The sequence below is a fragment of the Eretmochelys imbricata genome, chromosome 2, assembly GCF_965152235.1.
Source record: "Eretmochelys imbricata isolate rEreImb1 chromosome 2, rEreImb1.hap1, whole genome shotgun sequence".
NCBI classification, from domain to species: Eukaryota; Metazoa; Chordata; order Testudines; family Cheloniidae; genus Eretmochelys; species Eretmochelys imbricata.
The window spans coordinates 268,896,595-268,923,491 of NC_135573.1; the positions used below are offsets into that span (position 1 = coordinate 268,896,595).

The 26,897-nt window shown below is 66.8% G+C and overlaps 2 protein-coding genes across 2 annotated transcripts in view; both read left to right on the forward strand.

Moving 5' to 3' along the window:
- The window catches only part of LOC144260047 (uncharacterized), a 317,403-nt gene that overhangs the window by 184,063 nt on the left and 106,443 nt on the right, over positions 1 to 26,897 (forward strand). The window lies entirely within an intron of this gene.
- LOC144261115 (SCO-spondin-like) overlaps positions 1 to 26,897 on the forward strand; it is a 136,735-nt gene that overhangs the window by 63,049 nt on the left and 46,789 nt on the right. The window contains exons 48-71 of the mRNA XM_077810286.1: positions 3,023 to 3,080; positions 3,922 to 4,042; positions 4,889 to 5,111; positions 5,601 to 5,742; positions 8,097 to 8,252; positions 10,355 to 10,768; positions 11,253 to 11,381; positions 12,278 to 12,448; positions 12,878 to 13,042; positions 13,659 to 13,838; positions 14,025 to 14,147; positions 14,522 to 14,651; positions 15,196 to 15,321; positions 16,065 to 16,156; positions 16,549 to 16,731; positions 17,249 to 17,413; positions 18,491 to 18,743; positions 18,939 to 18,985; positions 19,323 to 19,493; positions 20,533 to 20,667; positions 23,181 to 23,326; positions 24,876 to 24,970; positions 25,057 to 25,109; positions 25,713 to 25,883. Coding sequence (XP_077666412.1) covers positions 3,023 to 3,080; positions 3,922 to 4,042; positions 4,889 to 5,111; positions 5,601 to 5,742; positions 8,097 to 8,252; positions 10,355 to 10,768; positions 11,253 to 11,381; positions 12,278 to 12,448; positions 12,878 to 13,042; positions 13,659 to 13,838; positions 14,025 to 14,147; positions 14,522 to 14,651; positions 15,196 to 15,321; positions 16,065 to 16,156; positions 16,549 to 16,731; positions 17,249 to 17,413; positions 18,491 to 18,743; positions 18,939 to 18,985; positions 19,323 to 19,493; positions 20,533 to 20,667; positions 23,181 to 23,326; positions 24,876 to 24,970; positions 25,057 to 25,109; positions 25,713 to 25,883 — 3,649 coding nt within the window. The remainder of the gene's footprint in view (positions 1 to 3,022; positions 3,081 to 3,921; positions 4,043 to 4,888; positions 5,112 to 5,600; positions 5,743 to 8,096; positions 8,253 to 10,354; positions 10,769 to 11,252; positions 11,382 to 12,277; positions 12,449 to 12,877; positions 13,043 to 13,658; positions 13,839 to 14,024; positions 14,148 to 14,521; positions 14,652 to 15,195; positions 15,322 to 16,064; positions 16,157 to 16,548; positions 16,732 to 17,248; positions 17,414 to 18,490; positions 18,744 to 18,938; positions 18,986 to 19,322; positions 19,494 to 20,532; positions 20,668 to 23,180; positions 23,327 to 24,875; positions 24,971 to 25,056; positions 25,110 to 25,712; positions 25,884 to 26,897) is intronic.

A 26,897-nucleotide genomic window follows, 5' to 3' on the forward strand; every position in this document is an offset into this window, starting at 1 on the left:
CGGAGAGTGCCCATACAGGACAAATTGCTTCGAGCCGGGCAGTTGCAGCCCAAGGCTGGGGTTTCTGTGGACGCCAAGGCAAACCAGCCAGCCAGAGAAGACTTTGGTCTCACCCCACTGGCTAACCACAAGTCACACAAGCGATTCCCTCAGACACTCCAGTTTCCCAGTTGTCACGGAGTGTGGGGGAGTCCAGGCCCTGCACCCCTCTTCCTGGGATTCACTGAGGCTCTCAGCCAGCCAGTAAAACAGAAGGTTTATTGGACAACAGGAACACAGTCCAAAACAGAGCTTGTGGGTACCCCTGGGACCCCTCAGCCAAGTCCTTCTGGGGGAGCAGGGAGCTTAGACCCCAGCCCTGGGGTTCCCTGTGTTCCTCCACCCAGCCCCGAACTGAAACTAAACCCCCCCCAGCAGGCTCCCTCCTGCAGCCTGTCTTCACATTCCTGGGCAGAGGTGTCACCTCTCCCTCCCCCTCCTGGCTCAGGGGACAGGCTCTCAGGTCTCCCATCCCCAGGGCACATTCCCAGGTCAACACTCCCCCCTCCCTGCTGCGTCACATCGTCACACCAGTATCACCACCAGGGCCACTCCTTATGGGGACGAATGGTTATGAAAACGAACACCCTAGTAAAAGAAAAAAGGTTCACTCCATCCCAAAGGACCAAGCCCCAGACCCAGGTCAATATACAAATCAGATCTTACCCACAAATCACACTGTTGCTAATCCTTTGGAATCTAAAATCTAAAGGTTTATTCATAAAAGGAAAAGATAGAGACGAGAGCTAGAATGGGTTAAACGGAATCAATGACACACAGCAATGGCAAAGTTCTTGGTTCAGGCTTGTAGCAGTCATGGAATAAACTGCGGGTTCAAATCAGGTCTCTGGAGAACATCCCCAGCTGGGGTGGATCTTTCAGTCCTTGGTTCAAAGCTTCAGCATAGCAAAGTCCCTCCAGAGGTAGGAAGCAGGACTGAAGACAAGATGGAGATGTGGCATCAGCCTTTTATAGACTTTTCCAGGAGTAAGAACCCCTCTGTGTTCTTACTGTGGAAAATTACAGCAAAATGGAGTTTGGAGTCACATGGGCAAGTCCCTGCATACTTTGCTGAGTCACAAGGCTTGTCTGCCTTCTCGCAATGGGTCAGTTGTGTCGCTGATGGTCCCTAATGGGTCATCCAGCAGGCTAGGCAGAGCTGACACCAACTTGTCTGGGGTGTCACCCAGAAGCACAGCACACGTTTGAACTACAGGCAGGATAGAGCCAATATTCATAACTTTAACTATAAAAATGATACCCACAGACAGCATCATCCTAACCAGCCCACCATAACCTTGTCTGAGACACCTCATTTGACCCCCTTTGTACGAGATTTGGTGCCACTACAGGACCTTGGTTGCAACAATGATCTATACGGTCCCAGATTACGTCAATTACGTCACAGCCCCAACGCAAAAGTGATGCAGGAAGGGATGGCACAAACATCTCTGACTGCATCCCAAGAGCTCCCCATCCTGGGTTCTGTCTTACTACAGCTAGTATTGGGTTCGAAGCCGTACCAGTGTAGAACAGAAATGGTTTGCCAAAGTCATGGTCAATAACATGATTGAATCTCTTTACAGACCCAAGGTAAAACTTGGTTAGAACAATAGTGGATTGGATCTGCCCTTGCAGCATGGTTCCTGTAGGTCTCGTGATCTTGCCAAGAGCTAAAGAACATAGCTACTTTATCCATACAAGCTCTGGCAAATGTGTGGAACCCAATTAACATCAAGTCAATGTAGATATTAGTGTTGTCCATAGTACAGGAATCTTGGCAGTTCGCCGTGAAAGCAATATGGTAATGTGCCTCAGTTTCCCTTTTCATACAGCACATCAGGTCTGGAATGTCTTTTTCCCTGTGAAAAGTTCCAATACTGTTTACAGGCATTAACTGTGAAACGTCAGTATAACAAGGCCTTTTATCACAAAGTGTGTTCTCATGTATTCCTTTTAACATGTTCAAGGGTTTTTTCAAAAGATTAGGCACATTGGACATTTTTACAGTTCTTGGTAATGGCAACACATTAGTTACAAGAATTACCATGAGCAACAACAACAAATTCGTTGCACCTGTCCATTTACAATCAGTTTTGTCATGCCACACCTTTGGCTCAACACTATTGGGGTTTGGGCCTTTTAGAGTCAGCCTGTGGCTTCCCTTTGCAGAATTAAGGTCTCTCTTTCCTTCCCTTCCTGAAGGATCAAACCCAGATTTCTCTGGCGTAACCGAATTCACTGGCTGATTGGGCGTGCTCTCTGTGCTAACAGCTATTAGCGAGTCCTCCTTCTCCCTGCCAGCCAAGTAATTTGCATTACCACAGGCAGGAGCCAGTTCCCCAGTTCTCAGATCCTTTAACTGCTACCGATTCCAAGGCTAGACTCTGTCTTAGAGAGAAACCATCCATTTTCACTGACAAGCCAGACTCAAAGCTCTGTTGTCCTTCCCTTGCCAACCTCTGCTTCCACCTGGAATCAGATGTTAAGTTCACTGAGAGACTGCAAGTCATATCCAAAGTGTCCGGAGAGGAGAGTAAACCTGCCCTCCCCTGCATTCTCCAGAGATCAGCTGCCCAGCTGTTCTGCTCTGCAGACTCCGCTCCCCATCCTTCCCTCTGAACCTGGGACACCTCATTTGACCCCCTTTGTACAAGATTTGGTGCCACTACAGGACCTTGGTTGCAACAATGATCTATATGGTCCCAGATTATGTCGATAACGTCACACCCTGTGTGGGGAGGGGGAGTGGATGGCTGCAGGGTTGGGGGAGGGGGAAATGAATGGCTGGAAGGGGAGGGGAGGGGAGTGGATGGCAGCAGGGCTGGGGGAGTGGCTGTCGGTGGGGGAGGGTCCCGATCTCTTGGTGCCCAAGGCTGCGGGTGGGTCACAGGCTGGTACCTGACTGGCCAGACTGGGGGAGGAGCGGCCGGACAGAGGGGCTGGTGGCAGGAGGGGTAACGGCTCTTTCCCTGTGTTGCAGGTGTCCCAGGGCACAGAGGGCTGGCTATTCCCTGGAGACGTCCTCCCCACCCCCACAGGTACTGCCTTCCCCCACTCATGGGGGGCTGTCACGGAGTCCCTGGGCGATGCTCTGGAACTGCTCCCCATGAAGCCAGGCAGGACTCTGGGGCAGTCTCCTTTCTGCGAGCAGCCTGTCTGCAGGACACACAGCTCACCCGGCTTCCACCTTCCTGGGTCTGACCTCGGAGCATTCAGCATCCTCTGCCCCTCCGTGCGCTTCCCCCAGCGAGTCCCCCCAGGCGGGTTCCTGGGGAAGCCAGAGGGTCCTGCCCCCCAACTCCGCAGTCAGATGTGACTCTCAGCCAGCCAGTAAAACAGAAGGTTTATTAAACGACAGGAACATGGTCTAACACAGAGCTTGTTGGTGCAGAGAACAGGACCCCTCAGCCGGGCCCATTTTGGGGGGCAGTGAGCCAGACAACCACTTCTGCCCTTCACTCCATGTCCCCAGTCAGCCCCAAACTGAAACTCCCTCCAGCCCCCCCTCCTCTGGGCTTTGTCCCTTTCCCGGGCCACGAGGGCACGTGATCCCCTTGTTCTCCAGTCCTTCAGCTCTCACCTGGCACCGGGCCAGGCCATCAGTGGCCAGGAAACAGGGTGTTGGCCATTCTCTGCGTCCAGACCCCTGCCCACACCTGTTCTCTAGGGCTCTGCAATGATCATACACCCTTACCCCACCACCTAGAGACTTAAGAACTGTGTAGGGGAAACTGAGGCACCCCCACACTATTCAGAGGAAACATTAAGAACCGTCCCACTTTGTCACAGGGGCCCTCCTGGGGTTACCCGCTGCGGGGGAGGGGACACAGGGGCGCATGGGGGGGCACGGCTGCTCTGAGCTGCCCCATCTCCCTGCAGGTCCCTGCAGCGAGCCGCTGGGCCTGGATGATGGCAGGATCCGCTACCAGCAGCTGAGCGCCTCCTCCCACCGGGACAGCAACCCCCCGGACGCCGGGCGCCTCAACATGGTGCCCAACATGTGAGCAGCCCCCTGCCGCGTGACCAGCCCCTCCTGCCAGGGCCTGGGGGTGGGAATGGGGGGGAGGGTCCCTCCTGCCAGCGGACACAGGTCCCCCCAGTGGCTGGAAGGAGATGGGCACGGTCAGGCTGGCAGGAGGGGAACTGACCCTGGGACGTGGTGGATTCTCCGTCCCCGAAAGGCTCTGCCCAGCCAGCGCCTGGACCAGCGGCAGGGGTTAGCTCAGGGTGGTCCGAGCCGATCGCAGGGGTCCGTCTCAGGTGACGTCTGTGGCACGAGCGAGGGCTGGGGTCCCCGCTCGTCCAGCCGGGCTCACACCAGCCCGTGTCGAGCTCACGCCAGCCAGAACAGCTGTGCAGCCGCGGCAGCAGGGCGAGTGCATCCCATGGCTCCAGCTCGGCCCGGCTCTGCCAGGGCCCCCAGCCACACTCACCGCTGGGCGGGAACGGACGGGAGGGTCTCAGCCCCTGGGAGGAGGTTTCCAGGCTGCCTCGGGGCCAGTTTCCCTGCCTGTGGAGTGGGGCTCGGATCTGTGGGTTGGGGTCTGTCCCCGCAGCGTCTAAGGCGAGGGGCCGGCGGGCGACCAAGGTCCCTGTGCTCTGGGTCACGCATGGGTTCCAGGAGCTGCGACCAGCCCCCTTTCCTGCTGGCGGGAGGGGAGCGGGTGCCCTGGGGGGGTCATGCCCTGTGGGAGCTGCTGAGCCCCCTGAGGGAGGGAGCTGTCAGGTGGCAGGGCCCTGGCACCGATGGATCTCGGTGGGCGACTCCCCACCCCAGGGTGCCTGGGCCCTCTCGGTCAGGGCTGGTGCTGGGCCTGCCCCATCGCTTCCCCTCTGCCCCTCCCAGACTGAACATCGAGCCAGGCTGGAGCCCCCTGGAGACCGACGGCAGCCCCTACTTCCAGGTGGACTTCCTGCAGCCCACCTTTGTGAGCGCACTGGTCACGCAGGGCGGGCTGACGGCCGGGGGCTACGTCACCAGGTATCGCCTGCAGTACAGCCACGACGGGGTGCACTACCGTGACTACACGGGGGCAGCACGCGGCGCCGTGCCCCCCCAGCCGGCTCAGGTACCTGGCCGTGCCCCCTGGGGCTCGGCCCGCTCCCCCCACCCCAGGCCACTGGGCCGTGTGCGCGGCACGGGTGGCCTGAGGCAGCCCACGAGCTCTGCAGCGTGCCCTCTTCTCCAGTGCCCGGCATGCCACCGCGCGTGCCCTGCCCAGTCAGTGCCCAGGGCCAGGGCCCTGCGGGTCGGCATTCAGGGATTTCTCCGGCCAGGCTGCTCCTGTCACGATGGAGCACTGCGTGCCGGGAGCCGTGGTCTCCAGGGGCTGCTGTATGATGCCACAGAGGTGCCACCCTCAGGGGCCTGGCAAGTCACCAGCGTGGCCCTCGGCTGAAGCCTGAGATCTGGGTGCAGCTCAGACCCAGACCCCCGCCTCGGTCAGCCCCCGAGCCTGCCCCCTCCCGTCCCACGCCAGCCGGCAGTGGGGACAGAGCCTCTCCCCTGCCCGCTCTCCAGCCCTGGGCTGACCGCTCCCTCCGGGTCCCTCGGCCAGGTACTGGAGGGAAACTTCGACAGTCACACGCCGGTGCAGAGGGAGCTGCGCCCCCTGATCCTCGCCCGCTACCTGCGGCTGGTGCCTGTGGAGTATCACCGGAGCATCCACCTGCGCATGGAGGCGCTGGGCTGCCCCTGGAGTGAGTGCTGCTCCCCGCGAGATCGGGGGTGGGGGGCTCTGTGACCCTGCGGGGCTGGGACAGGGAGCAGGGGGGCCTGTGACCCTGTGGGGCCGGGCTGGGGAGCATGAGCGGGGCCTGTGACCCAGCAGGGTGGGGACAGGGAGCAGGGGGGCCTGTGACCCTGTGGGGCCGGGCTGGGGAGCATGAGCGGGGCCTGTGACCCAGCAGGGTGGGGACAGGGAGCAGGGGGGCCTGTGACCCTGTGGGGCCGGGCTGGGGAGCATGAGCGGGGCCTGTGACCCAGCAGGGTGGGGACAGGGAGCAGGGGGGCCTGTGACCCTGTGGGGCCGGGCTGGGGAGCATGAGCGGGGCCTGTGACCCAGCAGGGTGGGGACAGGGAGCAGGGGGGCCTGTGACCCTGTGGGGCCGGGCTGGGGAGCATGAGCGGGGCCTGTGACCCAGCAGGGTGGGGACAGGGAGCAGGGGGGCCTGTGACCCTGTGGGGCCGGGCTGGGGAGCATGAGCGGGGCCTGTGACCCAGCAGGGTGGGGACAGGGAGCAGGGGGGCCTGTGACCCTGTGGGGCCGGGCTGGGGAGCATGAGCGGGGCCTGTGACCCAGCAGGGTGGGGACAGGGAGCAGGGGGGCCTGTGACCCTGTGGGGCCGGGCTGGGGAGCATGAGCGGGGCCTGTGACCCAGCAGGGTGGGGACAGGGAGCAGGGGGGCCTGTGACCCTGTGGGGCCGGGCTGGGGAGCATGAGCGGGGCCTGTGACCCAGCAGGGTGGGGACAGGGAGCAGGGGGGCCTGTGACCCTGTGGGGCCGGGCTGGGGAGCATGAGCGGGGCCTGTGACCCAGCAGGGTGGGGACAGGGAGCAGGGGGGCCTCTGACCCTGTGGGGCCGGGCTGGGGAGCATGAGCGGGGCCTGTGACCCAGCAGGGTGGGGACAGGGAGCAGGGGGGCCTGTGACCTGGCAGGGCTGGAGAGTATGAGGGGGCCTGTGACCCTGCGGGGCGGGGACCTGGAGCGGGGTGTCTGTGACCCTGCAGGGCTGAGCTGGGTCCCTGGTACCCCCGGCCGTTGCTCTAGCCTCTCACCCTGGGCTGCTCTCCCCGTCCTCCAGAGCACCTTTCTCTGGATCCTGCACAGGCTGGTGCCCCCCACTCTGGGCTCTGGCCCCTGGGGGCACCTTGCAGGCCCTGCCAGGGGAGGGGTGGGTAGTGCCAGGCCTCGGCCTTGCCCTCCCCCATGGGGCGACAGAGCAGGCAGCCCAGCTCCACCTGGGCCCAGCCTTGCGCTGAGTTTATTTGGGGCTGAGCTGAGCCTCACCTGCTCCGTTCCCTGCTCAGGGGTCCCTCCCTGCATCTGCCCAGCCCCGACCGGTGCCAGGCTGCAGGGCAGAGTCCCGGGCTCTGGGGAGAAAAAGGCCCCGTGATTGCCTAGCCCGTCACTGCCAATGGCCTGAGCTGCTGGTGCTGGGCGAACCACGTGCAGGGAGGTGCCGGGCCTGGGGCAGGGGGCAAGTGCCCGGGGGTCAGTCAGGGCACCGCAGGAAGGGACAGTTGGGCCGAGTCCCCAGGGAAACATCCCATTAGTCAGGGAATCCTTGCCGGGGGGGCGGGGGGCTGGAGAGAGCCTGGAGCAGAGAGAGCCAGAACTGCCCTGGCGGCTGGGCATGGACAGGCGAGGGGCCACCGGCGGCCTGCCCCAGGCTCTGCCCACGCCAGTGTGAGTGACTCAGACCCTGAGGAGAGGATCCCCCGCGGGAGGTTCCCCCATGGCCCGTCGCCCGTTCCCAGGCACGCCCTGATAGCCATTCCCTCGCCCCCGGGGGATGCGCCCTAGAGACCAGCAGGCACGTGTTCCCCCCACCCCCACCCTGTGGAGGCTTCTCTGAGCCCTTTCCATCTCCCCAGCCCCCGCCATGTCTCCTGCTCTCCCCTGAGCCCCATTTCCCAGCACTGCCGGCTGCAGGCACCTCTCCCATAGGGCCAGGCACCCTGGGCATGACAGGTGGGGCCCGGAGCCTTCCCCGCTGAGCTGTCTCGTCTCTGCCCCCGAGTCCAGCCTCTGCCTGGGGAGACCAGAGTGCACGACTCTGCCTGGGGTCGGGGTCCCCGGGACCGGGGCGTGCTGCTGGTGGGGGATGGTGGGGGCCTCGGGGCGCTGTGTGAAGCCCCTGCGGCCCCCTGTGATGGCAGGGCCGGCTGCTGGGCCTTCCTGGGCGAGCAGGGATGTGCTAGGTGGGGGGGCAGGATGGGGAGGCTTAGGGGGCAGGACGTGGGAATCTAGGGGGCAGGAGGGGGGACCCAGAGCAGCTCAGCCAGCACCATGGCCCTCCCACTGATCAGTTCCTTCTCCCTCTCCCCAAGGTGCTGCTCCACTGGGGCCCAGACCCACCTCTGAGCAGCCCCTGCTCCCCACGGCGACTCTGGTCCCAGGATCCAGGATTCCCAGCACAGTCAATGAGAGCCGTGAGGCCAAACCCACGGGCCAGCCAGTGAAGCCGCCGGGCACCATGGCAGCAGGTGAGACTGGGCCGGGAGCAGGGCAAAGAGACGTGGCACCGGGTGCTGGGTCCCCATTAGAGAGCAGGAGTGTCCGAGTCACTGGGAATGGACAGGCCCGTCCCTTCCTGCCAGCAGCCCCGCAGTCCCCAAGCCTGCTGCCCCAGGGGGTGGTGTCACGGATCCCCAGCGTCGGGGCTACAGCTGTGTCCAGGAAGAGCCCCCTCGCTATGTCAGACCCCAAGGGGTCCTGGGGGAGCCTCTTCTGCTCCACAGGGACCGACAGGCCTGGCCCGGACCTGCAGCAACCCTCAGGCAGCCTGGGAAGCCCGGAGCTGAGCCCTGGATGGTCAGAGCACCCTCTCTCCTGGCCAGCCCAGAGCCCAGCCCTGCTGTCAGGACCCCCACTGATGATGCTGCCTGTCTCTGTCTGACCCCCTGGGTCAGACCCCAAGGTAGGGAGCCTCAACTCCTTCCCGCAGCCAGCTTCTCTCATCCCCCTGCACTTCCCAGCCCTTAGCTCTCCAGCCGGGTCTGTGCCCAGATTCCCTGTGCCCAGGTCCAGGGGCTGGGGCTGCCATTGTCTGTTCGGGTTTTCCATTGATCTGGGGCAGCCTCAGCCAGTCCTTCCTGACGGCCTGTCCAGTTGGCTCAGCCAGCTTGGTGACCCCCACATACCTCCGTGTCTCAGGCGGGGAGGGGGGAGGCAGGCGGTGCTGAGGCAGGAGGAAGGTGGGGCTGCGGGGAGGAAGGTGGAGCTGGGTGGGAGGCTGGCAGGGCTGGGGCGAAGGCAGGCGGGGCTGGGTGGGAGGCTGGCAGGGCTGAGGCGAAGACAGGTGGGTCTGGGGGGAGGCAGGCGGGGCTGCGGGGAGGAAGGTGGAGCTGGGTGGGAGGCTGGCAGGGCTGGGGCGAAGGCAGGTGGGGCTGGGGGAGGCAGGCGGGGCTGAGGTGAAGACAGGTGGGTCTGGGGGAGGCAGGCGGGGCTGAGGTGAAGGCAGGCGGGGCTGGGTGGGAGGCTAGCAGGGCTGGGGCGAAGGCAAGTGGGGCTGGGGGAGGCAGGCGGGGCTGAGGTGAAGACAGGCGGGGCTGGGGCGAAGGCAGGCGGGGCTGGGTGGGAGGCTGGCAGGGCTGGGGCGAAGGCAAGTGGGGCTGGGGGAGGCAGGCGGGGCTGAGGTGAAGACAGGTAGGTCTGGGGGGAGGCAGGTGGGGCTGCGGGGAGGAAGGTGGGGCTGGGTGGGAGGCTGGTGGGGTTGGGCGAAGGCAGGCGGGTCTGGGGGGAGGCAGGCGGGGCTGCGGGGAGGAAGGAGGGGCTGGGTGGGAGGCTGGTGGGGTTGGGCGAAGACAGGTGGGTCTGGGCGGAGGCAGGTGGGGCTGGGGGAGGCAGGCGGGGCTGAGGTGAAGGCAGGCGGGTCTGGGGGGAGGCAGGCGGGGCTGCGGGGAGGAAGGAGGGGCTGGGTGGGAGGCTGGTGGGGTTGGGCGAAGACAGGTGGGTCTGGGCGGAGGCCGGTGGGGTTGGGGGAGGCAGGCGGGGCTGAGGTGAAGACAGGTGGGTCTGGGGGGAGGCAGGCGGGGCTGCGGGGAGGAAGGAGGGGCTGGGTGGGAGGCTGGTGGGGTTGGGCGAAGACAGGTGGGTCTGGGCGGAGGCAGGTGGGGCTGGGGGAGGCAGGCGGGGCTGAGGTGAAGACAGGTGGGTCTGGGGGGAGGCAGGCGGGGCTGTGGGGAGGAAGGTGGGCCTGGGTGGGAGGCTGGTGGGGCTGGGGGAGGCAGGCGGGGCTGAGGTGAAGACAGGTGGGTCTGGGGGGAGGCAGGCGGGGCTGTGGGGAGGAAGGTGGGGCTGGGTGGGAGGCTGTCAGGGCTGTGGCGAAGGCAGGCGGGGCTGGGTGGGAGGCTGGCAGGGCTGGGGCGAAGGCAGGCGGGGTTGGGCGAAGGCAGACGGGTCTGGGGGGAGGCAGGCGGGGCTGCGGGGAGGAAGGAGGGGCTGGGTGGGAGGCTGGTGGGGTTGGGCGAAGACAGGTGGGTCTGGGCGGAGGCAGGCGGGGCTGTGGGGGAGGCAGGTGGGTCTGGCCGAAGTCAGGGTGACTGGCCCAGGTCACTGACACGTTTTCTCTCTCTGGCTCACCCAGGGAAGGAGCCGGGCACCGTGCCAACTCTGGGAACGACAGGGCCTGCAGGGGACATGCGCAGCCCTGGAGCAGCTGGCCCCGAGGTGCCCCACCTGAGCACAGCTCGGCCTTGGTGGGGCACTGGGACGCCTGGCCTTGTGGAGGAATCCAGGCGCTCCAGAGCTCCCGGCGTGGCAAGCCCAGAGCCCGGGCGCCCGGGGGAGATGCCCACTGCCTGGTCCCCAGGGACTCCTGGGCTCTTCTGGGCAGGGACAACCTCTCCGGGGAGCCCACGCCTGCTGGGCCCCACCCTGCCGGGCATGGCGGCTGTGACTGTGTCGGCAGCCGGTCCTGGGCCTGGCACCACGGGGCTGCCTGGGCTGCACACTGGCCCCTCCCAGCCTGGCAGGCCTGGGCTGGCCACCACTCTGGCTGGTAAGCAGGGGGCCGGTGCTGGGGGGAGGGCAGGGCCGTGGATGGGCCGTGGCAGAGCCGTGGCCGGGAGCTTGCCAGCTGAGCAGGGATGGGCGCGGGGTGACCCCCAAGGAGAACCCAGCCATTGCAGGGAGCAGAGCTGCTGACCCCTGTGGGGGAGCTGCCCTGCGAAACCCTGCCCATTAAACAGCTGCTGGCCTCTCTAAGGCGGGCCTTACCCTCGTGCCCCGGCCTGGGCACCTCCTCCCACCGTTCCGAGTTCCCCTGCACCCTGCCTGGCTCCGCGACTCTGCAGATAGTCTGTGCCCTCCAGGGGAGCAGCCCTGGGCCTGCCAAGATCCAGCCCCGCGCAGTGGGGCAGAGCTGCGACCCTGTCCCCTAAGGATGCCACGCGTGAGGGGCTACTGGGGACAGGATAGCTCTGTGCTGGGCACCCCGCAGGGGGTTCAGTGCCAGCCCCCCAGCCCGTGTGTTCTTCCAGCAGGGCTGCCCTTCCCCCGGCTCCTCTGCACCCAGGGCCAGTTTGCCTGCGAGGTGCTGGGCTGCGTGGAGGCCGCCTTCGTGTGCGACGGGCAGGAGGACTGCCTGGACGGGTCGGACGAGCGGCACTGCGGTGAGTGGGGAGAGGGATGGGGCCAGACCCTCATAGCCACCCCACAATGGAGCTGGACACCCTGGATTTGACCTGGGGGCTTGCCTGGCGCCAGATCTTCCAAGCACCCTGGCCCCTGTCACAGACCCACAGGAGCGGGGCTATGGCCCCAGCTTTGGAACGGTCTTTGGGAGGCCCCTCAGTGTGCCAGACCTGGCTCCTGCTCTGTCCCCCACCCCTTTTTGTTTGTGTTCCCAGGCCTGGCCCTCAAGGCTCCTCCTCGCTATTTGTTCCCCAGCTGGTGGGCAGGGGTTAGTTGCTAGGTACCAAATGTCCCGGTGGTTGGCTTTGCCATTGTCTTCATGGACCCTCCATTGACCTGGCCCCCAACCCCAGACAGCCAGGTGTGAGCCACATCTGCCTCCCTGGGCCTCTGGGAAGAGCCACCAGCCCTTTCCCTTTCCAACCGCCTGGGGGAAACTGAGGCACCCACCATGTTCATACAAAACGTTACAGAAAATTACCACCCCCTAAGGCCCTGCTTGGGGGCCTCTGTGGAGTAAGTGGGACTGTCAGCCCCACTCCTGGGGCCTGTGGGGTTCAGCCTTGAGCCCCCTTCGCGGACTGCCAGTGTGGGGCTAGGGCCCACTCCTGATGTGGGCAGGAATTAGACCAGGACCAGCCCAGCGGGTCACACATGGGCAAAGGCTGGCGAGGCTGGCCTAGGAGCTGCCAGGCTGGGCTCCCAGGGGCTGGAGGCGGGCGGCTCCTCGCTGAGCGAATGGGGCTCGGTGCCTGCGGGCTGGGGGCGCTGGGCCAGGCCCACGGGTCAGTGTTAGCCCTGGCAGGTGGTAGCTGAGGGCCGGGCCAGACGCTCCCCTCACTTCTCTCCTGTGGGCGGCTGCCTGTCTCTGCAGGAGGCCCCACCGCCTCGGCCGTCCCCATCGCCACCCTGGCCTCCCCGACGGGGCGGCCCAGCGTCTGCTCTGCCAAGCAGCTGTCCTGTGGCAGCGGGGAGTGCCTGGCCCTGGAGAAGCGCTGCGACCTGCACCCGGACTGCCAGGACGGCTCTGACGAGAGCAGCTGTGGTACGTGCCAGGCTCCTGCTCCAGGCGCTCGGCCCTGGGCCTGTCCCCCTGGAACCTCCCAGTGACCCTTGGGGAGCTGCCTGAACCTCGGAGCAGGGAGCCAGGCCTGCCCGACCTCCAACAGCCGCCCCCTGCCCTCCCACTGGCTCCATCTCCAGCAGGCACAGCCACGGCCGCTGCGGTCCGGTGCCAGGGGCCAGGCTCTGGAGCTGTCCGATTCCGGCAGATCCTGGCCATGGGAGCCCTGGCGGCCCTGGGGCCAGCACCACGAGCCCCAGCCTGCATGGCCCCCGGCTGGGGCCCGGACTAGACAAGGCGAGGCTGGATCCCAGGGCGCTGGGTCCAGCTGGGGAACTGTCCCGGGGTGCAGCGGGGCTGGCCGGAGCCCTTGGCACCCCCATCTCTAAGGCCTGTCTCCTGCCCCGCCAGTGGACTGCATCCTGTCTCCCTGGAGCGGCTGGAGTGAGTGCAGCCGGTCGTGCGGGCTGGGCGTCACCTTCCGCCAGCGGGACCTGCTCCGGAACGCCCTGCCCGGGGGCCAGTGCGAACGCAACGAGTTCGACAGCCGCTCCTGCTTCCTCCGGGCCTGCCCAGGTGAGCCCCCAGCCTGCCCCCTGGGGAGCAGAGACCCCTGCCCCGCCTGCCACACCCCCCTGGGGAGCAGAGACCCCTGCCCACCCGCTTTGCCCCTTGGGGAGCAGAGATCCCCACCTGCCATGCCCCCCTGGGAAGCAGAAACCCCGCCCCACCTGCCTGCTCCCTCTGCACAGCCCCTCATAGCTGGGGATGGAGGCTCAGCCCCCTCCTCAGCACACAGCCCCCATCTACTGAGCCCCATGGCCCAGCCTTGCCGCTCGGGCAAGGGCTGGGCTGCCAGGGTCTGGGCCCCACTCCTGCCCTGCTGGACCCAGCCAGCCGCCCTTCCTGGCCTCTGCACTTTGCCTAGCTGCTGTTGGAGGCATCCGGGGAACGTGGACCACCCCCCCCCCGGCAGTGGACCTCACTGTGTGGGACTGTCCCACGGGGAGCTGCCCCCAGCCTTGTGAGCATCGCTGGTGGCCGGTGGCAGGGCGCTGGGCCCTCGCCTGTCGCAAGGTCGTGCGGGGGGAGGGGAATCCGGCATGGCATGGGGCCAGGCCAGCGGGGCTGAGAGCAGGCCAGGGCTATCCAGCTCTGTGCTCACCCCGTCCCTGCCCCTTCTCTGGGTCAGTGAATGGCACCTGGGCCCCCTGGGGCGAGTGGTCGGACTGCGACGCCGAGTGCCGGGGCGGAGTGCGAAGCCGCACGAGGAGCTGCGCTGACCCCCCGCCCAAGAACGGGGGCCAGCCCTGCCCCGGCGACGCCGTGCAGACAGAGCCCTGCAATCTGCAGCCCTGCGGGGATGCCCGCGGTAAGCAAAGAGCGGCAAAGGCGGGGAAGGGCTATGGGGGGGGATGAGGGCCCATGGGTCTGGTGGGGAATGCTGGGGGAGGACGTGGAGTGACCGGGGGGAGGGTGTGAGTGGGAATGGAGGGCACTGGGAGGGGTGGGGGGGGCAGCTGGAGGGTCTGGGCCTGAGTGCCGTGCGCCCCTCCAGACTGTGGCCCCGAGATGGTGCACGTGCAGGCAGGGGACTGCGAGAGGGGCCTGGTGGCACCGTGCCCCCAGTCTTGCCGGGAGCTGAACGCCGAGAGGAGCTGCCACAGCCGCTGTGTGGAGGGTGAGCGGCGCAGGGGGGCGCTGGGGGGCAGGGGAGGGGCGGCAGGGCATCAGCGAGAGCGCAGGGGCCCTGGCCAATGGCGCCATCCTTCACATCCCCGGCTGTCGCCCGGCCTGGCCCCGGCGGCCCCCTCCCCATCCACCCCGGCCTCTCAGCCGGCCGGGACTGAGTCTCCCCCAGGCCTGGGAGGCGATGGCCTCGGGTGCCCTCCGTGTACCGGCGCCCAGCCCACGGCCCCGCTGCCTGGAGTCCTGGGGCTTCTCTCTGGCGGGTGACTCTGGGTCCCTGCTGGGTGACCCGATCCCTGGGCGCCGAGGGTCCACCAGGCCCCCGCCCGCGCCCCCTGGCCTCACTGCGTCCGCTGGCGTTGGCAGGCTGCCGGTGCCCCCCGGGGCTGTACCTGCAGGAGGGCGGCTGCGTGAACGTCAGCCAGTGCCACTGTGACTTCAGCCAGGAGCGGCGCCTCCCCGGGGAGATGTTCCTGCACGACAACTGCAGCCAGTGGTGAGTGCCGGGGGGCTGGGCTCTGGGGCCCCCGGACGGCCCCTCGCGGGCGTCGGCCCTGCCTGCGCTGCCCCCCGCCTGCCCGTGCGCCCTGCTGCCCCCAGGCTGCCGCATCGGCGCGCTGCTCGCCCTGCGCCCGCTCCCCACGCTCTGCCCGCCCTGACGGGGCCTGGGCTCCTCACCCTCGGCTCGCTCCGCACGCCCTGCCCCTGGCCTGCCCTGGGCACTGTACCCACAGCAGCCCTCCGGCCCCCAGCATGTTGCACCCACCAGACACACCCCTGGGTGCTCCCCGACAGCCCTGCCCCGTCGCTCTGTGTGGCGCTCCCTGGCACTGTTCCCTGGGCTCTGGCTCAGCGCGGGGCCAGCCCTGCCGAGTGCCGGGCAGCAGCATCTGTGCCCAGGGCTGCTGGAGCGCTGGTCAGTGCTAGGCCTCATGGCAGCCCCGGCCGGCCGATGGCCCTGCGGCCCCCACTGAGTGCGCTGCACGTGCGGCAGGGAGCCCTGGGCCCAGGCCCCCTGACCCTGCGTCTCCTCTCCCCAGCGTGTGCCTGGACGGGGTGGTGACATGCGACGACCTGGCCTGCCCCGTTAACTGCGGCTGGTCGGCCTGGTCCCCGTGGACACCCTGCGACCGCAGCTGCGGAGTCGGCATGCGGGAGAGATTCAGGTGCAGAGGGGGAAGTGCATGGACCCCGCCGGGTGGGCACCGCCCTGGGACCCTCCCACAGCAGGAGACCCCCAAGAAAACCAGACACTGCGGGGCTGGGAGTAGGGACTCAGTAGGGCCCACGCTGGGAGCGCTGACCTGAGTGCCATGCTAGGGGTGCCGTCCTGTAGGGGCTCGGCAGGGGCTATCTCCTGTCACAAGCAGTGCTGGGATGGGGGGCACGAGGGAGCAGGGCGGGGTCTTGGTGGGGGTGCTGGGCAGCAGGGAGTGGGGCGGGGCTCAGTAGGGGGTGCTGTGTGTAGGGGGGGCTCAGTAGGGGGCGCTCTCCCCTCAGTCAGTGCTGACCCCAGTGCAGCACTAGGGGGCGCTGTGCTCTGGGGTGTGCCGGCTTTCAGGGGGGATTTCAAACTCAGCGGTGACCCCTCGGTCCCCTCCGGTCTGCCCCGTCCGTGTCGCCCGAATTCTCTCGTTGGCCCCGTGTCCTGGCACGGGGCAGCGATTCCTGCGGGCAGCACGGGGTCCCTGTGGGCAGGGGGCGCCTCGACATGCCCGCTCAGCCTCCCCGCTGCCGGGAAGCAGGATCCTGCAGGAGGAGAATCAGGGTCCCCCCTCGCTATGGTGTTGCCGGGGGGCCATGGGCTGCAGCGCCCTGGCACCCGTGGCAGGTGTTGCCGTGGTGCAGCACCCAGCTGTGCTGCCCCCTGGCGATCGCTCTCCCTAACTACCTGCCCCCGCCTCCCCAGATCCCCCACCAACCCGGCACCTGCCAACGGCGGAGCCCCGTGCGAGGGGGACGCACAGCAAGTCCGCGAGTGCCACACGGCCTGTGTCTCCGGTACGTACACCGCGCCCGGCCCCGGGGCAGCCTGCGGGGAGGGGACAGGGTCCCTCTGTCCTGGCACATGTTGCCCTGGGTCGTAGGGCAGCACTCCTTCTGGGGTAGTGCAGAGCATCCTGGGCGTGGAACCCAGGCGTCCGGGCAGCTCTGCCAGCTGGCGTTGGAGATGACAACTGGCCCAATCCTCCCATTGTGCCACCAGCTGAGAACAGAACATGCCCTGCCTGGCCCCCCGCCCTGGCCTGGGGCACCGCTGCCCTCCCTGTCCTCAGGCACCAGAGCCTGAGCCCGGGGGCCCGTCCCTGGGGTTTGTCCATAGCCCCCCTGATGTCACAGCCGGGCAGTGCTGATCAGCCCTGTCCCCCACCCCATCCCCCCGTGATCCCCAGAGCCCACCGGCCCCTGGAGCGACTGGACGCCCTGGTCCCCCTGCTCCAAGACCTGCTTCTACGATGTGGACCATGTCGGCGTGAGGAAGCGGTTCCGTCACTGCAACGACACGGGGGAGGGCGCTGGGCGATGCCAGGGGGCACCCGTGCAGGAGGAGCAGTGTGACACGCCGCCCTGCCCCGGTGAGAGCCCAGCTGGAGGGAGGGACGGACGGGAGACAAAGGGCCATAGCAGTGTCTAAGGGGGCTTGTGGGGGCAGCCCTCGAGGAGGGTGGGGGATCCATGGGCGGGGTTCTAAGCTCTGAGGAAGGAGGGGGATCCATGGGCGGGGTTCTAGACCACAAGGATGGAGGGGCTGCTTTGGTGGGGGCAGCCCGTGAGGAGGGATGGGGATCCATGGGTGGGGTTCTAGTGTGTGCGATGAGGAGGGAGGGTTATGTTGGTGGGGGGCCACCCCCCAAGGATGGCCGGGGTTCCCCAGTTGGGGGTGGCATCCAGGCTGGCTGACTCCCACGAGGCCCCTGGCAGGGCTGGGGCAACAGGTGCCAGGACAGGGCTAGGAGCGGCAGCTGGGAGGTTCCCAGTGGGTTTGGCAGAGCCCCTCTTCTGGGGGAGCGGCATGGTGCCGAGGGGACCCCCCAGACCTGGCTCCTGGCCTGCTGAGCTCGTCAGGCCATGCCCTCTGATGTCCCCTGGCAGTGGGAGGCGTCTGGACCCCCTGGACGGCCTGGTCCCGATGCTCCGCTACCTGCGACTCCGGCGTCCAGACCCGCAGCCGCACCTGCTCCAACCCGGCCTACGGAGGGCCCGAGTGCACGGGGCCCCTCGTCCAGACCCGGGACTGCGACAGCCAGCCCTGCCGAGGTGCGGGGGGGCCTCACCCCAGGGGCTGGGCACGGGGCCCTGCCGAGGTACCAGGCATGGGGCTTATGCCAATGGGCCAGGACACTGGGCTCTGAAAAGGGGCAGAACGGGGGGCTCACTCTGATTGGTCCAGGGCATGGCGTGCTGCCGAGCGATGGGGTGCGAGAGCCCTGCCACGGGACAGGATGGTGATGGGGGGGGGGCTGATGTGACGAAGTGGGACTGTTCTTAATGTTTCTTCTGAATAGTGTGGGGGTGCCTCAGTTTCCCCTGTGCAGTTCTTAAGTATCTAGGGGGTGGGGTAAGAGTGTATGATCATTGTAGAGCCCTAGAGGGCAGGTGTGTGCAGGGGTCTGAACACAGAGAATGGCCAACACCCTGTTTCCTGGCAACTGATGTCTTGGGCCCTTCCCCCTGCAAGGTGAGAGCTAAAGGGTTGGAGAACAAAGGAATCAGGTGCCTTCCTGGCCCGGGAAAGGGACAAAGCCCAGAGGAGGAGGGGCTGGAGAGAGTTTCAGTTTGGGGCTGGCTGGGGACATGGAGTGAAGGACAGACGTGATTGTCTGGCTCACTGCCCCCCAAAATGGACCCGGCTGAGGGGTCCGGTTCTCTACACCTACAAGCTCCATGTTAGACCATGCTCCTGTCATCTAATAAAACTTCTGTGTTACTGGCTGGCTGAGAGTCCCGTCTGACTGCGGAGTTGGGGGGCAGGACCCTCTGGCTTCCCCAGGACTCCGCCTGGGCGGACTCGCTGTGGGAAGCGCACGGAGGGGCAGAGGAGGCTGAATGCTCCGAGGTCAGACCCAGGAAGGTGGAGCCGGGGGAGCTGTGTGTCCTGCAGACAGGCTGCTCCCCGAGAGGAGACTTCCCCAGAGTCCTGACTGGCTTCGTAGGGAGCAGTTCCAGAGCATCGCCCGGGGACTCCGTGACAGCTGACCCCAATGGGGCTGTTACCTGGGGGTCTCTCTCCTGCCCGCCACCCCGGCTGCCTGCCAGGGCCCACCACCTGCCACCCCGTGGCGAGAGCCCCTGGGGCCCCGCCACGGCTCTGTCTCACCCCCTCTCTCCTGGCAGCACTGTGCCCCGCGCCCATGATCTACCAGACGGCTGAGGAGTGCCGACGAGCAGGGGGCGCCTGCCCGCGGCTCTGCATGGACCAGGGTGCCGGCGTGGAGTGCGCCACCCGCTGCTACCAGGGCTGTTACTGCCCCGACGGCCTCTTCCTGCAGAACGACAGCTGTGTGCCGCAGAGCCGGTGCCCGTGCTACCACCGGGGGGCGCTCTACCAGCCGGGCGACACCGCCCCCCGCGACGCCTGCAACAACTGGTACGGGGCCGGCGTCCGGGAGGCCAGGCCCTGCTGCTCAGGGCAGCCGCTCCCCACACTGGGCACGAGCCCTGCGCCTGCTCCGGGGTCCCTCCCGCAGCCAGCCTGCCAGGGGCGCCCCGGGGCCTGCTGCGGCTGGGTCTGGGGCGGGCTCTGCGGGTCGCCACCCTGAGCCTCTCCCTGTCTCCCTTGCAGCACCTGCGTGGCCGGGGAGATGGTGTGCGACACGGAGCCCTGCCCAGGTAACGCGGCCCCGCCAGGCCCTGCCCACGCTGGCTCTGCGAGCACCAGAGCCCGGCGGGACAGGGGCTGGGTGGGGCACAGGCTATGGCCAGGCCTGCCCGCAGCCCCGGGGAAAGGAGGGCGGGTCTCAGGCCCGTCCCCAGCAGGCAGGGCCCCTCACAGACCTGCCCCCAGGGTGGGCAGCGACTGAGACTGAGGGACGCTAGGGGCTCTGCGGGGTGGGCCGGGGCGGGACGGTCCCCACCAGCCCGGGATAAGGGTAGGGATGGGGTCCCCAGGGCTTTGCGTGGGCAGGGCCGCGGTGCCCACGGGGGCCTAACCCTGCCGTCTCCCCAGTGCACTGCGGCTGGAGCGGCTGGACCGAGTGGAGCTCCTGCAGCCGCAGCTGCAACGTGGGCACCCGGCGGCGTTACCGCTCTGGTTCCGATCCGCCCGCCGCCTTCGGGGGCCGCGACTGCCAGGGCCCCGGCGTGGAGATCGAGTTCTGCAGCCTGCAGCCCTGCAGGGGTGAGTCGGCCAGTGGCTCCCCGCCCCCGGCCCGGGGCCGGAAGGGACTTCCCCAGGGCAGGGGGCTGGGGTGCTCCGCTGCAGCTGTCTGGGCACAGCCCTGCTCTGGGGGCCTGTGCCTGGGGGGGCCCCGGGGCTGGAGCCACAGCGAGGGCCGTGGCACAGGGTGGTGCCCACCCCGGAGCCTGGCAGCCCGCGAAGCCTCCCCACTTCGCCTGCCCTAGGAGGGCTCAGAGTCACTGGGGCCTGGGGGCTCCTGGGGTCGGTGACACTGTGGAGCCTGGGGGCACTCCTGGGTCATTGGGCCTGTGAGGTGGGGTCTCTCAGGCAGTCGGGAGTCTCCAGGGGTCTCTGGCCCTGTGGGGCTGGGTCTCTGGGACAGGGGATGGCTCCTAGGGTCTCCGGCCCTGGGAGATTGGGTCTCTGGGGCAGGGGATGGCTCCTGGGGTCTCTGGCCCTGTGGGGCAGGGGGGTATCCCCTGGGGTCTCAGACCCTGTGGGATGGGGTCTCTGGGGCAGGGGATGGCTCCTGCAGTCTCTGGCCCTGTTGGTGGGGTCTCTGGAGCAGGGGATGGCTCCTGGGGTCTCAGGCCCTGTGGGGTGGGGTCTCTGCTGCTCCTGGGTCACTGGCCCTGGGGGGTGGGGTCTCTGGGGCAGGGGATGGCTCCTGGGGTCTCCGGCCCTGTGGGGCGGGGTCTCTGGGGCAGGGGATGGCTCCTGGGGTCTCTGGCCCTGTGGGGCGGGGTCTCTGCCGCTCCTGGGTCACTGGCCCTGGGGGGTGGGGTCTCTGGGGCAGGGGATGGCTCCTGGGGTCTCCGGCCCTGTGGGGCGGGGTCTCTGAGGCAGGGGGTGGTTCCTGGAGTCTCTAGCCCTGTGGGATGGGGTCTCTGGGGCAGGGGATGGCTCCTGGGGTCTCCGGCCCTGTGGGGCGGGGTCTCTGGGGCAGGGGATGGCTCCTGGGGTCTCTGGCCCTGTGGGGCGGTGTCTCTGGGGTCGGGAGGTCTCGGGTGCGTGTGCCTGAGCTGCCCCCTCTCTCCAGCAGGCTCCGGGGCAGAGTGGGGTCCCTGGTCGGAGTGCTCCGTGCCCTGCGGGGGCGGCTATCAGAACCGCACACGGGGCAGCACCGTCCTGCACCGGATCGAGTTCACCACCTGCAACCTCCACCCCTGCGCCGGTAAGACACTGTCCGTCCAGCCAGCCGGCCCGCAGGCTCCCTGGGCATGGGGCTGCAGCCTGAGCTAAGGAGGGCTGTCCAGCCCCGGGCCCACGTCCTCTGGGGCCGGGCTCCCTGCTCCCGCCCTGACGGCCGTACACAGAGCTGCAGCCAGAGCGCCCTGGGACCATACGGCCGGACAGACTGAGTCAGCCCGGGGGCTCCCCAGCCCGGCCCCGGCCCTGCCAGGGGCCAGAGGGAGGTGTAAGAACCCCCTGATAGCGGATGGGGATAATCGCACCCCTGTCTGTGATAGCTAGAGATTGGCTGCAGCGTGAAGCAGCAGGTTTCATTTCCCTTCCCCAAAGCGTGTTATCATTGCAATAACCCTGACTGTTTTTGTTATCCATCACAATGGCCAGCCCCTCCCGAATCTGGCTAAGCTCTCTGCCTCGGGGATTTCATGTGGCAATGAGTTCCACAGGCTAATCATGTGTTGCGGAAAAAAGCATTTCCTCTGATCAGTTCTGAATTTCATGTAATGGGATGTCCCCTGTTCCTGTGTTAGGAGTCAGGGGGAGCAGACGCCCCCGGGCAGTCCTCCCTAGCTGAGCTGCTATTTTATATGCAGTGTTGGGGTAGCCGGGTGAGTCCCAGGCTCTGAGAGAGACAAGGTGGGGCAGGTAACAGCTTTTACTGGCCCAGCTTCTGCTGGTGAGAGACAAGCTTTGGAGCCCCACCCAGAGCTGTGTGTGGCTGGAAGACTCTCCCCGACAGAAGCTGGTGCAGTAAGAGATCCTACCTCCACGACCTTTTCGCTTTTCATTGTACAGATTTGTCTCACGGCCCCTCTGCTCCATCCCCTCCACCGTCGCTCCAGTCTCCCCTCGCGGAGTTTTCCAGGCCCATGAGCGTTCTCGTCGCCTTTCGCTGGTTCCTGCCAGCTGGGCCCTGGTCTCTGGGACGGGGTGCCCGGGGCGGCCCAGGGGCCAGACGAGGCAGTGCACCTCCCAGCCCTTGGCTCTGCCACGGGGTGGGGAATCCTCCTCGCTCTGGCCGCTGGGTGCCCACGTCCGGGGGCTGGGGCTGCCGTTGTCTGCTCGGGTTTTCCATTGGTCTGGGTCGGCCTCGGCCAGTCCTTTGTCAGGGCTCGTTCAGTCGGCTCAGCCTGCTCGGCAACCGCCCCCCATCTCTTAGCCTGCCCTGTGTCACGGACTCCCAGGACTTGTGTTGTCTCTCGGCTCCGTACGGTCCTGGGGGGACCCCCCTTCAGTGCGACAGCCCTTCTCAAAAGGCCACCCTCTCTCGCGGGTTAAGCTGTAGACCCCTCCGCCTCCTGGGACTGCACCTCTGAGCCTCCAGCCCACCCGTCTCTCGCCGTGGGCCCCCGCAGGGAGTCCACTCGCCCTGGACTCCCGGGGCTTCCACTCCCAGAGGGAGCAATCCCCCCGATCTCTAGACCGGAGAGACTCTCAGCCAGCGTAACACAGGAGGATTTATTGAGCATCTGAACCCAGCCCAGGAAACTCTCCGGGCCTCAGGCCTGGCCTCCCTCAGCACAGCACATCTAGGTCTGTCCCTCATCCAGGGGGGCCCTAGCTGCTCTCCCCTCCCAGCCCAGAGCCCCCACTTCCAGATGGGCATCTGATATCACCTGCCCCCAAGCCCCACCTCGGTCCTTTGTCTTCTGTCCCAGGCCAACAGGCTGCCTGGGTCTCCTCTCTGCCTCTCCTCCCTCCGGCTGAAACCGGCTGGGCAGGTCACCAGGGGGCAGGTCACCAGGGTCCTCTCTCCGCAGCCCTTTGTCCCTGCACTGGCCAGACCCAGCTGTGACTCCTGAGCTGGGCCTCCCGGTCACCAGGTCACCAGTCGCTGGGCTACCCATTCTCCAGGCCATTCGCTGGCCCTCTGTAACCACAAACTCCCTCTCCCACCACCTCGTTAAACCAGTAACACCCAGGGAAACTGAGTCCCACCCCCTCTGCATGCAAACCACTGAAAACAAGAAAACGCCCTGCTTCGTCATACCCTGGCAGCAAACGTCGTCCTTTTCCCCCCGCTGGGCAGCCGGGCACAGTATAGGGGAAACCGAGGCACACATGGGATTAATATAAAATATTACAAAAAAATCCCGCTTCATCCCAGTGCTCTCTCTGGGTCAGACGAGATGCTCATAACAGTCCCTTCCGGCCACAGAGTTTATGATCCAGTGCAGCACAGGATGACAGGCTGGAAACGGGCAGGGGCGGCTCTGGTTAGTTCTGGTGTGGGAGACCTCCCACGGGCACCAGCTGCTGCAGGGATGGGGGGCTGGTGGAGGGCGCCAAGGAAACCAGCTGATGGGGGGGACCAAGGGACCTGGCTGATAGAGGGAGTCAGTAGGGGGGCACCAAGGAACCAGCTGCTGCAGGGGGGTTCAATGGGGGGCGCTCTCCCCTCAGGCAGTGCTGACCCCGGGGCCAGGGGCCGGTGGGCTCCCCGCTCTCCCTGCTGTGCCTCTCTGCCTCTACCTCCCGCTGTCGCCCTGTGCCCAGGTGAGGTGCCCGGCGTCTGCCCAGAGGGGAAGCTGTGGCAGGAATGCGCTGACGCGCCGGCCTCCTGCGTGGAGCTGGGCACGGAGCCCCCTGCTGACAGGCCCTGCCACGCTGGCTGTTACTGCCCCCCCAGCACCGTCCTGCTGGTGAGTGAGAGCCCCCCGCACCCCAGCTCCGCCTCCCCAGGCCTGCCCAGCTGCGGGCACCTGGCCCTGCACAGAGCTGGGGGGGCCCGGAGAGGCCGTGGACTCCTGCCCCAAGAGCGGCTCCCACGGGGCAAGGCAGGGTGAGGGGAAGCTGGCGCTCCCTGCTCCGTGGATAGGCCAGACACTGCCAGCGTGACACCTTCCCCTGCCAGGAAAGGCCCCTGGAGGGACCGGAGTGGAACGGAGCCGGGGAGGGGGGAGTGTTGGGACCAGGGTTACCTGTCAGGGCTGGGAGCGGTGGGGCCCCCGGCCCCGGCTGGCGCTGGGGCTCTTCGAAGGAGCCTAGAAATGTCGGGCTGAAAGTAGGGGTGTGTGCCGAAATTTAACTGTGACGCCTTGTGGGGTTGGGGGGGCATGTTCTGTGCCCTGTCCTGGCTCCGGCAGGAGCTCGCTCTCCTCCCCGCGGCCCTGGGGCTGCAGGAGTTCCATGCCTGACAATTACTGGGGGGCCCATGCCCAAGCTTGCCCACCCCTGCCTGGAAGGGACCTCAAGAGGTCACCACGTCCAGCCCCTTGCACTGGGGCAGGACCAAGTAGCCCTAGCCCAGCCCTGACGGGAGCGTCCAGCCTGTTCTTGAACACCTCCAGTGACGGGGATCCCACATCCTCCCTTGGGTGCCTGGTCCAGAGCCGAGCTCCCCTGAGAGCTAGAACGATTCGCCAGCGTGGAGCCCAACTCCCCCTTGCTGCAGATGGACCCATTGCTGCTTGTCCTGCCTCCAGCAGGCAGGGGAACCGTCCTCTTTGTAACCAACCCCCCTTCCTGCCTCCCCCCGCCACCCCAGGCTCTGATCAGCTTCCCCCTCAGGCTTCTGTTCCCAGGACTTGACCCCTCACAGCTCAGGTTTGCTAAACCTTCAATCAGTGTTGTCCTCTCCTCTCAACTCTGCAATTTGGCCACATCTTTCCTGACCTGCGGTGTCTAGAATGGGACCCATGACCTCCTGTGTCACATACCACACTCCTGTGCATACACCCGGAGTGAGATTAGCCCGGTTCACACCTGGGTCGCACTGGTGAGCCACTCTAGCCCCCAGCTCCTCTCCAGCAGCATGGCCACCCATGGGATAGCTGTGGATTTTAACTTTTCTTTCCTAGGTGCAGTAATTTGCACTTGTCTTTATTGAATTTCAGTTTGTTGATCTCAGACCAATTCTCTATTTGGTCAAGATCACTTTGAATTCTAACCCTGTCCTCCGGAGCGGCTGTGGCCCCTCCCAGCCAGGCGTCATCCGGACATGGTATAGCATCCTCTCCTCTCCCTTATCCAAGTCGCTAATGAGAGTATTGTCTGGTCCCGGTCCCAGGACTGACCCCTGCGCCCTCCCTGTGTGACCCTGAACCTTTGCTAGCTGCTCTCAGGCCGGTCTCTCAACTAGCTGTGCGCCCGTCGTCCCAGCCGCGTGTCCCGTTTCGGTCTGAGCACGCCTGTGGGAGCTCTCACAAGCCGTACTGAAAGCAAGCTCTGTGCTGTGCCGTCTGCTTCCAGAACAACCTGTGCGTGGCGGAGTCGGAGTGCCCCTGTGCCGAGGGCGGAGTGCTCTACGCCCCGGGAGACGTGGTGCCCAAGGGCTGTGAGAACTGGTCAGTGCCCTTCTGCAACGCTGCCCCCTTCCCGGGCCGCTTCCTCGGTGCTTCGGCTCTAACCGCTTGCTCTCTCCCCTGCCCAGCTCCTGTGAGGCCGGCCGGATCTCCAACTGCTCCCGGGTGGCCTGTGGGGACGGTGAGAGCTGGCGCTAGGGCTGGGGAGCGCAGCGCTGGCCGCTGACCCGGCCCCCGGCCAGGGAAACCAGTCAAAGAGGCGGGAACCGGACCTGCCCCGTGAGGCCCCACCCCAGCGTCCAGCTGACAGCCTGAGCCATCTCCTGAGTGACACCAGAACGCCCCTTGCCCCGATCCTCCCGCGAGCCCTGCTGAGCCCCTGGCCTGCCGGTCCCTGCCGCGCTGAGGCCCACTGGGCTCCCGCATGGAGACCCTGACAGTCCCGGTGACAGTGGGGATGGGTGGCACCCGTCCTGCTAGCACGTTGCCTGTTGGCGTCTCACCCAGAGCCCCCAGCCCCTCCACGTCATGGAGCGGTGGGTGGTTGGAGCCCATAATGGCATGAGACCACCGAGGGGCTGGCCCCATTCCCAGCGCTGCTCCCCATGGCCGGCAGCTCAAGGCCAACCCCGCTGCGGGCTGCGTATCCCAGGCTTCAGGCCAGGGCTTGGCCTCACGGGGGGGGGGCAGCAGTGGGGGGCTGGCAGTGTCCGGGGGCCTGTTGGCTTGGCACGCTCTGGGGCATGGGGGCAGCCTCTGACAGCCCCTGTTTCCTCCCGGGCAGTGAGCGGCAGCTGGTCAGACTGGACACCCTGGAGCGAGTGTTCAGCCTCCTGCGGGCTGGGGCTCCAGAACCGGTACCGGTTCTGCACGGCCCCCCCTCCGTCTGGGTCCGGACTGCCCTGCCGGGGGCCAGAGCGAGAGGAGCAGCCCTGCCACGTCCAGCCCTGCTCCAGTGAGTGTGCCCCCGCCCACCCCGGGAGAGCCCCCCCCGCTCCAGTGAGTGTGCCCCTGCCCGCCCCGGGAGAGCCTCCCCCTGCTCCAGTGAGTGTGCCCCTGCCCGTCCCGGGAGAGCCTCCCCTGCTCCAGTGAGTGTGCCCCTGCCCGTCCCGGGAGAGCCTCCCCTGCTCCAGTGAGTGTGCCCCTGCCCGTCCCGGGAGAGCCTCCCCTGCTCCAGTGAGTGTGCCCCTGCCCGTCCCGGGAGAGCCTCCCCTGCTCCAGTGAGTGTGCCCCGCCCGCCCCGGGAGAGCCCCCCCCGCTCCAGTGAGTGTGCCCCTGCCCGCCCCGGGAGAGCCCCCCGCCCCGCTCCAGTGAGTGTGCCCCTGCCCGTCCCGGGAGAGCCCACCCGCTCCAGTGAGTGTGCCCCCGCCCGCCCCGGGAGAGCCTCCCCCTGCTCCAGTGAGTGTGCCCCCGCCCGCCCCGGGAGAGCCCCCCGCCCCGCTCCAGTGAGTGTGCCCCTGCCCGCCCCGGGAGAGCCTCCCCCTGCTCCAGTGAGTGTGCCCCCGCCCGTCCCGGGAGAGCCCACCCGCTCCAGTGAGTGTGCCCCCGCCCGCCCCGGGAGAGCCTCCCCCTGCTCCAGTGAGTGTGCCCCTGCCCGCCCCGGGAGAGCCCCCCGCCCCGCTCCAGTGAGTGTGCCCCGCCCGCCCCAGGAGAGCCCCCCCCGCCCTGCAGCCAGGCCTGGCAGCACAAGACCCGGCTCCATCTGACCCCGCGGGCGTGTCCCGGTGCCAGGAGCGACCCCAGGGTCTCTGTGCTGCTCGCTCTGCCTTACCTGCTGCTGCCAGCCTGGGAGGAGGGGCTGGGAATGGCCCTGGGGGGCTGCAAGCGGCCTGCACATCCCCAGCAGCCCCCTGGGGTGGGGCTGGGGGCTGGTGACACTTGCCCAGTGCTGGGGGGACCCTGGCCGGGGGGACGGAGGCTGGGTGAGGAGTGAGGCTTTCCCCAGACACACAGGGGGGCCCCAGGCCAG